This window comes from Gadus macrocephalus, chromosome 7, assembly GCF_031168955.1.
Source record: "Gadus macrocephalus chromosome 7, ASM3116895v1".
Lineage (NCBI taxonomy): Eukaryota > Metazoa > Chordata > Actinopteri > Gadiformes > Gadidae > Gadus > Gadus macrocephalus.
Window position 1 is genome coordinate 23,901,085 of NC_082388.1, and position 12,803 is coordinate 23,913,887.

Sequence of the window (12,803 nt, forward strand, 5' to 3'; positions counted from 1 at the left end):
TCAATTGAATTAGTAATACATTTACACAACACGTAATCATTTTCAATTGAATTAGTAATACATTTACACAACATGTAACCCTGTTAAATTTAGTTAGCAATACATTATGTTGCATTTGTTATAATGATAATGTTTGTCAATTTCTAAGTGTTAATTATTTGTCAATATGATAGAGATATATATATATATATATATATATATATATATATATATATATATATATATGTCTCATATTAACAAATAATTAACACTTAGAAATTGACAAACATAACAAATGCAACATAATGTATTGCCAACTAAATTATATATATATATACATCATATAATTATAGTAGGCCTACAGTGGCTGATATACTACAAAATAAACCTTTTTTGTTTATTTTGCCTTGGAGTTGGCATTGTGCGTGAGGCCATAAGGTGCAGGCTTGTTGTTGATTCTTCTACTTTCCCCCCATATAAAAATTGGGCCTGGAGGCCTTGGTGTGGATTCCTGATTCAAGGGACTCAGATCCCAGCATGCCATATTCCGCCTCTGATTGTTCTTAGGGAGCTGCTGTCTCGCTCCACGTCTCACGCTGGTCAGGTCCTCAGACAGGTGGAGATCGGGGCCGGCGGTGTTGGGGTCCAGGATCACAGGAGAGTAGGAGACGTGCTCCTCCAGCTTCTTCCAGACTGCGTAGGCCAGGTTGCCCAGGTGTTTGGCCACGTCCAGCTGCGCTCCCTCGGGTAGTGCTGGCGAGGGTCGGGGCTGAGCTGTTTTCTCTCTTGTAGCCTTGAACTTCTTCAGGAAGGAAATGTCTCCAGCCCCCAGCTGCAGCTCCGTCTCGGTGACTGTGTGTGAAATTATTTCTATCTGCTTCGACCACACCTCAATCTCCTTGTTCATCTTCTGCTGAACAAACTGCTCTTCGCCTCTCAGCGCAGTGATCCTGGACTTCTCTTCATCTTGGAGAAGCTGGTGAAGCTTCTCAAACTCCTTTTGAATCCGTCTCTTGTTGTGCGCGATCTGGACATTAATGTCTGCTGCCATGTCCTCACACTTTCTCTTGGTCTCAACGAAGTCGTTTAACTTCTCCTTCTGGGGTTTCATTAATTTCTGAATTTCTTCCCTGTGGATCAGGGCAGCTTCATCCACAGGAAGGAATCTGTGGTTAGCATGTTTTTCAGAGTGTCGACAGATGACACACGCCGTCTCCAGGTCATCGAGACAGAAGAGCTTGAGTTTCTCACCGTGCAGAGTGCAGAGATCCGCGTTCTCCCGCTGAAAGGCCTCCGACAGGTTCTTCAGAGCGATGTTCCTGGGTGGTTCGGTCTTTGAAGATCTCCTCTTGCAAAGTGGACACTGCTGTTCCTGGTTTCGCATCCACCAACTCTGCAAACAGCCCTTGCAGAAACTGTGACTACACGATAGGATAACAGGGTCGTTAAAGATGTCACAACAAACAGAACAGGACAGATCGTCCACTAGGCATGATTTGTACGCCATTCTAGACAGAGTGAACCCAAAACGACTGATCAGACAGGTATATGAGGCCTTGCGTTCTCTCGTTAACTCGCTTTTGCTTTGACCTCACCTTATAGAGTGGCGAAGTCGCGCCTCTTCCGGTAGAGCTCATGGGACCTATGAGATCGAAAAATATGAATGGGTGTCAATGGAGAGAAAATTATTATTTTCTGGTCCCAGTTTTTATATGCCCTGGATTACACATATGTTGTTTGTGGATTTAAATGATAATCTTTCATGCAAAGAAAACTAAAAATGTTCGTGAAGAAGTTGGATAATTTTAGGTTTTATGTGAGGCCGCTTTGTGAACTACAGCTGCTCTCGACGCATATGATATACGTCACCACACCCGCACTTGGAACTCGGCACAGAGATGGCGATCTCTGCTCCACTTCACCACTTTTTTTCAAGGCGACGATAAAAGCATAGAAAGAGGTGAAAACCACTATAAGTCGGGGCATGTGGAGAGTTTTAGTTATGTGCCATCTCTGTGTCGAGTTCCAAGTGCGGTTGTGGTGACGTATATCATATGCGTCGAGAGCAGCGAAGAGCTGTAGTTCACAAAGCGGCCTCACATAAAACCTAAAATTATCAAACTTCTTCATGAAATTTTTTAGTTTTCTTTGCATGAAAAATTATCATTTAAATCCACAAACAACATATGTTTAATCCGGGGCATATAAAGACCGGGACCAGAAAATATTTTTTTTCTCTCCATTGACACCCATTCATATTTCTCGATCTCATAGGTCCCATGAGCTCTACCGGAAGGGGCGTGACTTCGCCAGCGGCGAAGTCTGCGACAGTTTCTGTCACTATCCGAACGAACGGAGTGGCTCTGATCGACAGTCGGAAAATTGCCACTATATCCGTAGTTCCTAAATGTGATTATTTATAATTATTTGAGAAAATATTATTATATTTCAGATTTACTATATAACAATCTGAACCTCGTCTGGTTTGGTAAGTTGCCATGAAAACTGTCAAAGAAAGGGGGAAGTGCGTATTGGCGAAAAACAACGCCCCCTTCGGGTTCAACTCAAGGCTGCTTAAACACTATTCCAAATTATACCAAACTGAGAGCAGATCTTGCTGAACTTATATTATTATTCTTTTTCATTTCATAAAAAAAAAAAGATCTAAGATCAAAAAACGCAGATCATTTCTAAATAAAGTGATGAGTAGGCCTAGACGGTGTGCTACTCAAGCCCGTTTAAAATTAGACCAGTGCCTTGGAGCTCGACGACGGAATGCTTTTGAGAATTGGTCTTTTAACTTTGAGACGACTATACAGAACCGAGCATATTAATCCAACTCATCCAACGCTGCTGTGTGAACTTGTGATCGAGCTTGATGCATTAACACTGTGTGGCCTGCTGCAGTGCAGACAGGGGGAGTCCATATCGGAGGAGCGGGTGAGAAGAGACCAGAAGCTTTGTTCGAAATCGTTCCCTATCACGGATATAGTGCACTATATAGGGTGCTCGCCATTTTGTAGTGGTGTTCGAAATCTCCCCAACATTTGAGTGTACATACGATGTTCCCTCCCGTACACAAACATGGGCTACACAAGATCACTTGAACTCCCCCTGGTTTGAACTCAAAGAGTCTAATTGTCATGACCTCGGGAGCGCTTGTATTCCGAGGTAGAGCGGGATCAATCTCTCCAAGTGTCGGTTCCACCGTGGTGCTGGTGTCTTCTCATCGATACCATCACTATTTAGGCTACAGCAGAACGAGGGAGCCCACCGTGCCGAAAAAGACTCTTGAAAGCTTTGTTTAATCAACAGTACCTGCATCCATGGCGAAATTACCAGTTTTATTAAGATGCACGAGGACGTACAGTACCTTGGGAAGTGGGAACCATTGGACCTAGAAGAACTTGAAGCTGCAATGAGCATGCTGAAACCTGGGAAAGCAGCAGGAATCGACGATGTACTGCGGAAATGATACAGCACCTGGGACCTAAAGCGAAGACCTGGCTGCTAGAAATGCTGAACTCATGCATGGCACAGGAGAACGATACCAGACACCCCCTGCATGGACACACAGCACCGCCACCCCGACTGAAATCCCGAGCCAGCTTCCTGCAGAAAGTCCCACCTCTCCAGACAACCAAAGAAACACTAAGGACCAACATCTGGAAAGATGAATGGAACCACCTCTACGCACGAGCCCATGACTGGATGGAGAGAGGAATCACCACTACGGAATGCCTGACCAGCAGGCACATACCTCCCATGGCTAACCTGGAAGACTCTCAACAGACTACGAGAGGTGAAAATCACTTACGAAAGAATGGAGCTACCAGCCAGAAGACACATGCAGCTGTGGAGCAGTACAGACAATGTCCCACCTACTGGAGTGTGATGACGCCCCCAGTGGAGCCCCCAGGACCTGGCTGAACCGACCCCATCAGCTGTGACCTGCGCCAGATACTGGCAGAACGACATCTGAGATTGCAACGGACTCAAAGAAGAAGACCATGGGAACAATAAATCCTTTAGACGGAGCACCTCAGAGCGGCCAACGGTAAAGACGAAACCAGCTTTGACCTACATTAAAACATAACATAAAACGCTACTACTACGCTATAATCTTTATGAAATTAAAGGGTCAAGCATAGAAAAGTAAAAAAAAGTCAAAGCGCAATAAAATATTTTTTAATCTTAGGATCCTTTTTTCTTTTTACTTTTTTGAATGAATTGTTTGGGCCGAGTCAGACTCGAGACTGGAGCTCAATTTATGGGCCTTCAGAGAGAATGGTAGGCTAATGTCTAGAGAACATATCCTTCATCAGATCATGTTTTCAAGTTCCTCGAATGGAGTTATGGAAGGTGAGAACAGCATCTGTAATACCATACTTTAAGTGGCTCAGATCAGGAAGGAATCGGTGGTAAGCGTGTGGTAAGCGTGTTTTTCAGAATCTCGACAGATGACACGCCGTCTCCAGGTCATCGAGACAGAAGAGCTTGAGTTTCTCACTGTGCAGAGGGCAGAGATCCGCATTCTCCCACTGGAAGGCCTCCGACAGGTTCTTCAGAGCGATGTTCCTGGGTGGTTCGGTCTTTGAAGATCTCCTCTTGCAAAGTGGACACTGCTGTTCCTGTTTTTCTGTCCACCATGTCTGCAGACAGCCTTTGCAGAAACTGTGACTACACGATAGGATAACAGGGTCTTTAAAGATGTCACAGCAAACAGAACAGGTGAGATCATCAAAGAGGGATGATGTGTAGCCTACGTCATTGTAGTCACAGAGTGAATCCAAACCAACTGGTCAGACAGCTATATGAGGCCTGGCGTTCGCTCGTTATCTCACTTTTTTTTTTCACTTTCAAAGTATGCTTTGATCAGTGACGGAGAAACACTGTGTTACAGTTTCCCTCACTATCAGAAAAGAATGGCTCTGATCGACAGTCTGAAAATGGCCACTATCTCCTCAGTTCCTAAATGTATTTGTTTATAAATATTAAAAAGATACATGTCTATTTCTTTATTATCAGCATTGTAAATTGACTCAATACCAATCTGAACCGTCATGTTTGGTAAGTTACCATCATGAAAAGACTCAAAGAAAAGGGGGAGTGTGTGGGACTCTGGTTAATTTAGGCTACAGTTTTGGACATTATGGGAAAAGGTTCATTGTTCAGTGCCGGGAAACATCTACACCCCCTGTATATTTTATTTGAGGTTTTGCTTATGCCGCGTTTCCACTGCAGGGTGCGGAACGGTTCGGTTCGCAAAGGTGCGGTACGGGTTGCGTTTCCACCGCCAAAAGTGGGCGTGACCCGGACTTAGCCGTACTCGTTTTGGCCTCGGTTTCAGTACTCCTCCGTTATGCCGCGTTTCCACTGCAGGGTGCGGAACGGATCGGATCGCAAAGGTGCGGATCGGGTCGCGTTTCCACCGCCAAAAGTGGGCGTGACCCGGACTTAGCCGTACATGAGGATCAACGAGCAATGCAGCAGATGGCGCAAGTTGCAGCGTTCAACGCAGCCTTCCTCCAAACCTTCAGCCAGATGGCGCAGGCGTTTGGACACCGCGACCCTGTGCCGTGATCCAGCCATTCAGGGCCTGACCCTCGGAACCTTTTTTTTTTGTGTTTTAACTTGTAAATAAATATTCCTGTATTTTTACTGTTTAATAAAAAATATATACTAAAGCAGGAGTTGCTTTCTACATATTTTCCATATACACATTTTATGGTCACCTTGAACTTGAGTTTACACACCCACTGTTCGGGATGGCTCACATTTCACACATGGGAAAAGTGGACAGCATTGCTTAACTTTTCAATTAAAATGGGGGAAACCGGTAAGATGCCTGGCGTATTATATAGGACAATAATTGGTTCTGCGCTGTAAAATCGATACTTAATTTGAAGTTAAGGTTCATATTTACACAACATCAAAACGCCATATTGCAGTGTTTTTAATGCAGTGGCACTTTTGAGTTTAGTCAAGTCGCTGAACCAGTCACCCTCAACTCACTTTAAATGGCATCAAATGTAATCTACATGGAAACACACAGCATCCTCATTTTCACAATATGAAGAGGCAGATTTAAGCAAAAGGTTATTTGTAAAATATGTACAAAACTGCAAACTGGTCAAAACTTGAATCTGCATTTATATTTCAATGTTCAAATGGCGCATCACCATCATCGTGGAAACGCGGCATTATTGATTTATTTTAAGTTATGGTGTGACTGAATGTGTACATGCAGAATGAAAGGAATTAAGACATAGTAATTGTAGAATTGTCCGGAGTTATGGGGATGCCACACACAGGCACATAGGGGCAGCCCGTGGGGGGTCTTATGCCGCGTTTCCACTGCAGGGTGCGGTACGGCTCGGTTCGCCTCAGTCCGGTAGGGAGGGGGCGGTATAGCCCAGATCAGTTCCGAGGTCGCGTTTCCACCGCCGACAGTACCCTTTATGGTAGGCCGGATGTCGATCGCCGCGGCAGCTGCGTAAACATCGTGACATCATAGCAGCGCGACACAGTGTAGCCTGCTCAATAAAAACAATGGAAAAGTTGAACGTGACACATTAAACCAAGAGCTCCCTCTGCACGTCTTCCTCCCCAAGAATGCAGAGGAACGTCTCGACCTCCTTGTTCGCCCAAGCAAGCGTTTTACGCGACATGTTCATTGTAAAGAATAATACCTCGAGGCTACTGTTTGTTTGTTTTTATCCCCACGTCGCCCGGAAGAGACGATTCTATCGACCAATAAACGGAGGGGGTGTGTAGCTCGAATTTTCCGGAACCCTTTCAGATGTCTCAGTACCCCAACGGAGGAGTACTGAAGACGAGGGCAAAACGAGTACGGCTCAGTCCGGGTCACGGCCACTTTTGGCGGTGGAAACGCAATCCGTACCGCACCTTTGCGAACCGAACCGTACCGCACCCTGCAGTGGAAACGCGCCATTATTGAGAGCTGCATGTGAAGAAGTGTGGTTATCCGACCGTATGTTTAATGTGTTGCAGGCCGACGAAAATAAATGCCACGTAAAGTCATCCCAATATCTGATTAATCCAACCATAAGTGTGCTACAAGTGCTTATTGGCTAAAAGCAACAGGTTCAACCTGTTCCACGGGTTCAACTCAACGGCTACAACTTCGGGTTCAACTCAAGGCTATTTGTCTTCTTTTTCAATCATAGAAAAAAAAAAAGATCACAGATCCCAACAAAACGCTGATGATTTCTGAACAAAGTGATAAGTAGACGGTGCTCAAGCATGTTTCAAATTAGACCAGTCCATAGTACTTGGAGGTGGGCGACCTAGAATGATTTTGAGATTTGGTCTTAACTTTAAGACGACTTCACAGAACTGAGCATATTAATCCAACAAAGAGAAAGGTCAGGTCGCTCTCTGGTGAGCAAACTCCAAGCCCACACCGCTCTCATCGCAAATGGTTTGCTGCCCCTTAATGGCCGCTGTATGTCACGTAGTGTGCATAACAAAAGCATATATAAAACATAAGAACTCCCTCCACCCCCTCACCTTGTTATTAAATGTGCTTAATTAATTGATTTGATGAGCACTTAACAGATCCATACAATGGATAGGGCATTTAGTACTGTCAATCAACGTTGCTTCTTTCCCCATAAAAAGCTAGTCAGTGTTTAATTACTTTGATTTACCTTTGAGCATTTCCTATTACAGGCTGTGAAATGCTGTTTAGAATTAACGTTTGTATCAAGAAAGGAAGACCCACCAGTGGGGGGAGATCTTATGTTTGATTTATGTTTTTGTTATAACATAGCCTACACCGTTTTTTGGACTTCATGCCTTTATGTCTGCGCTTCAAACTCTTTTATGTTGCAGAAAATGTGCAACAGCGCCCCCGTGTGAACCGACCCGCACCCTCCGGTGGAAATGCCTCATAAGCTCTCTGGTGAGAGGACTCCGAAACAACACGCTCTCATAAACGAAATGTTTTGCTCCCCCTTAGTGGCTGCTGTATGTCACTGTAGGATGTACTTGATCACGTTTGCACTCACCCAAATTCTTTGTCCCCTATTAACTTTTTTATTATTCTCTCAGTCCTGTCAACACTACCGAGAGAGAAAAATGTTCTTCCAAATCTAACTTGGACTTTAAAATCAAAATGACAATCAGGCCTGCCAATTACCTCTGAAGCTCCCCCAGCAATCAACCTGTTTTAATAACTAATAATACTTTGATTATGTCACACATTTACCGAGAATATAACCCTGTTCCATGTAGTTATAATTCATAATTGTACAGATTAAACGTATAACCTGATCTGATGTAATTAGGAAACCATATCCACAACCCTCGTCGCTGACCATGTGACAAGGAAACATGCATGTCTCAGTGGACCCAAAAGCATTTGGGTCCACTCGCTCTACTTTCCCATAACAACTGGCCACTTTATTGCAGTTCCTAAATGTATTTACATAATCATTTAATTTTCATTTAGTCATACATCGGCATTAAGCAATTTGTGAACCTCTTAACGGTGGTGAGTTGCAATCCTGCAAAATGTCCAAGAACAAGTCTGAATGGATATATTTCTTTGGACATCAGGGCGTCTGTAATAGACCTCTGAAGAATAAGTCCCGGCTCCTAGGCTCCCGGTTCCCTCAGTCAAATATCTATGGGAAATAACGTGGCGTTTTTTAATGTTAATGCATAACAAACTCTGTAGACCTACAGAGTTGTGTGTGTGTGTGTGTGTGTGTGTGTGTGTGTGTGTGTGTGTGTGTGTGTGTGTGTGTGTGTGTGTGTGTGTGTGTGTGTGTGTGTGTGTGTGTGTGTGTGTGTGTGTGTGTGTGTGTGTGTAGGCGTTATTCGATAGCCTGGTAATGTGTATAGGCCGTACGGTAGGAATAATAATACTGGTTTAAATAATGAATGTTATAGTATTGCCCATCTTTGCTGAGCTTTGTTTCAATGTTCAGTGATTGAAACATTGAAGCTATTGAAGTTTTACTGTAGGTCTACCACTGTCATGCACCTAGCCGATGTCAAGTGGACCGGTTTGAATTCACTGCGGGTCTCTCTTATATCCATCTTACCAAATATATTTTATTACTGTCTTTCTCCACACTCTGTGATCTCACTAAAAGGCTAGCAGCACGTAACCAAGGGATATTTAGAATAGATTATTAATTAATCGTGATTAATCGCGAGTTAACTATGACATTATGATTAATCGCAATTAAATATTTGAATCGCTTGACAGCTCTATTTTAAACACATTATTTTATGTAGTATAATATCTGGTTTTACAATGTTTACATTTTGCACTTACGTAAGCACTAGGTAATTCATATTTTATATATTAAAGTTCAGTTCATGTGTCGGGGCCTTTGTTCATCCACTTTTTTTTACTTTTTATGTATTGGTTGTGCCTCTACAAGATTTTACGATGTTTTCTGAAGCCCTGCCAAAGGAGTTGTGTGAAAGAAGTCAGAGCTTTTATTTTTATTTACATTCTTTTCAATAGGTTACAAGGCAAGCTACCTTATATTGTTCTGTTAGGGGCAGATGAAACATGTTTGTGAAGTTAAATGTTTATATTTACATTTTAATCAAATGTTCCCTTATCACAAATATGGTAATAAACAAAAGTGTATGGTTTAACTAATGAACACTCTGGTTTCTTCAGGCTTCAGCAGTATCAATTATATATCGTGATTAATATCCATATCGATCAATATCGAAAGAATAATCGTGATAATAATTTTTGTAATATCGCCCAGCTATTTACAAGTCATACATATATGCATGATGTGAACACTGCAATAACCTAAACCCTCTTTTTGTCAAAAGAAAAACTCAGAACTCAATGAAATCAATGAGGGGGGGGGGATTAGAACGCCGATGTTACGCCGAATTCTATAGGGTCCAGCTGCAGCCCCGGAGAACAACACCCTGGCGTTACAACAACCCTAGTCTGGCTGAACGGAAGTGGACAGCGTCTATAGAGTGGCGAAGTCACGCCCCTTCCGGTAGGGCTCATGGGACCTATGAGATCGAAAAATATGAATGGGTGTCAATGATCAATAATTATTTTCTGGTCCCAGTCTTTATATGCCCTGGATTACACATATGTTTTTTTGTGGATTTAAATGAGAATTTTTCATGCAAGGAAAACTAAAAATGTTCGTGAAGAAGTTTGATAATTTTAGGTTTTATGTGAGGCCGCTTTGTGAACTACAGCTCTTCGCTGCTCTCGACGCATATGATATACGTCAACACACCCGCCCTTGGAACTCGGCACAGAGATGGCGATCTCTCTGCCCCACTTCACCGCTTTTTCCAAGGGGAGGATAAAAGCATCGAAAGAGGTTAAAACCATTATAAATCGGGGCACGTGCAGAGTTTCAGTTATGCCGATGGGAAGATTGTCGGTCTTCTCCACGCCAGTCGCAGGGAGCGTGACGTCACATACGAGCCGTGTAGTCTTTCTCGTTGTGTTTTCTCTACAGCCTTTATCTGAACAATTGCACAATAAACGGTCGAACTCTTTGCATGAAAAATTATCCTTTAAATCCACAAACAACATATGCGTAATCCAGGGCATATAAAGACCGGGACCAGAAAATAATTATTTTCTCTCCATTGACACCCATTCATATTTTTCGATCTCATAGGTCCCATGAGCCCTACCGGAAGGGGTGTGACTTCGCCACTCTATTGCCTGGCGTCGGATTTGGCCGCGACTCCTCCCCTTCCGGTTGCTGGCGTTCCCGTATTGTGCTCCCCCTCAAACTCGGAAACTAGGCAGTATGGCGAGTTTTCAAGAGGACTTTGACGGTGCTGTAAAGTTGGCATGTTAGGCTCTTTCCGTCGAAAATTGCAAAGAACTGCAAAAGATTTGCTTACAGCATTTGCTGAGGAAGAAATATGTTCTATTTTGCATGTCACAATTCCGGGAATAGAATAGGTTTGAGAGTAAAACTTTCCACACTGCAATCCAAAAAATTGATTTTTAGAGCAAAACTTTCGACAGTGCAATCAAAAAATGTTTTATTGCAAGTAAAATAGTAAGTAAAATAAATGTGATAAAAAAATTATTAATGGGAATCCAAAAGTTTTGTTTGCAAATCCAAAAGTTTTGTTTGCGAATCCAAAAGTTTTGCTTGCGAATCCAAAAGTTTTGCTTGCAAATCCAAGAGCAAAATGATTGCTGTTGAGCTGAATCTCGTGGGCGGGACCTACGCCGAAAGATGTAAGACACGTATATTGGCCAGTCTCGATCGGAGTGACAGCTTGGCAACATCCACAGTTAGTAACGAATCCATGTTTACCTGTGTTCGGGAAATGCTTCACCTCCTGAACGCAAGCCTGTTTACCTTGTGTCTCTAGAATAAACCATGTGTTGAACATCTACCACTCTCCGAGTCATACCTAGCACGAGACCACCATACCACAAAGGATCTAAATAGTTCACATAGACCCGGTTTCAGAGTTTTAGTGTCGTTTTTGGGGGGATACGACTGCTGAGCATCCGACGATAAACACCCACCAACAAAGCAGAACACAGCGCCTCCTCTCCCAGTTAGAAATTGGCCCAGCAGATGATTGGTTTCCTTGTGTTGGTGGTTAGGTCCTAGTCCTAACCAGCTAAAACATATCAGGGGTTCTGTCTCAGAATTACTGCACATACATTTTTTGCAATGTTCCTATGGTGAGTAATAAATAATTAGTCCCTTGTTCACTTTGCCAAAGTTTGAATTTGAATTTGAATTAACCTTTTAGGTGACAATCAAGCACTGCCTGAGGACTGTATTCGTCTATCAAAGCAGACACAGTGTTGGACAGCAGAGGTCACTGTGGGCCAATGGACCGTTTATCTTCAGGTTAATTAGCACGTCGACTGCTACTTCGATTATAAAAAAAACCTCTTCCTCTCTTCTTCCGGTGTCACCTCACATGTGGATATAGTGTATGGAAATAACATTTCAATGTTAAGGAAAAAAAGGACGTCCTTTTTGAAGGACGCCCTACGCAGCATAAACTCTGTTATGCCGGCATTTTCTACTTACATTTACCAGAGTTTAACATAATGTATAACGAAGGCCCAACAACGACTCCACTTCCTGAGGGTATCAAGAGAAACAAACTGGAGGAGAAGCTGCTGGTGACCTTTTACCGCTCCACCATCGAGAGTGCTGGCCGTCTCCATCACTGTGTGGGTTTCGGCTGCACAGTGGGTGAGAGAAAAAGGCTGCAGAGGGTGATAAGGTCAGCTGAAAAAACTATTGGCTCTCCTTTGCCCTCCTTGGATGACATCGCCAGCTTTCGATGCATCTCAAGAACAAGAAAGATCATCCGTGACCCTCCATCCCGGCCACCACCTGCTCAGCATACTGTCCTCTGGTAGGAGGTAGAAGCCTGAAGAGCAGAACCAACAGACTGAACAACAGCTTTTTTCCTTGGGCAATCAGGACACTTAACACTCATAAAACATAAACAGACACCCATATACCTCCCAATTTCGTTATATAGATGACTGTACAATCACAATAAAGGCTATCTTGTCTTATAACGATTACGAGCTCATTCATCTGAATAATAAATAAATAAATAAATAAATAGTGACCAGCACACAACACAGTAGTGTGTTCACCATGAAATTAACTTAAGTCTAAAGTCAATGAGAGACATGATGCGTGTTCCTGGTGTCCGTCATGCGCGTTACGCGTTTCGTGTGGTCGTACCTGACCATCATTCACCATTAATTTCATGGTGAAGTAGTGTTCACCATGAAATTAACTTAAGTCTAAAGTCAATATAAGTAAGTGTGTGTGTGTGTGTGT

At 43.1% G+C, this 12,803-nt stretch overlaps 1 protein-coding gene across 1 annotated transcript; it reads right to left on the minus strand.

Moving 5' to 3' along the window:
• Window positions 1–389: 389 nt before the first annotated feature.
• On the minus strand, window positions 390–1,568 carry LOC132461024 (E3 ubiquitin-protein ligase TRIM35-like). The gene is given in 2 exon segments (XM_060056072.1): window positions 390–529; window positions 532–1,568. Coding segments are annotated over 2 exon segments (1,044 nt in total). The 5' UTR covers window positions 1,487–1,568; the 3' UTR covers window positions 390–440.
• Window positions 1,569–12,803: the final 11,235 nt, after the last annotated feature.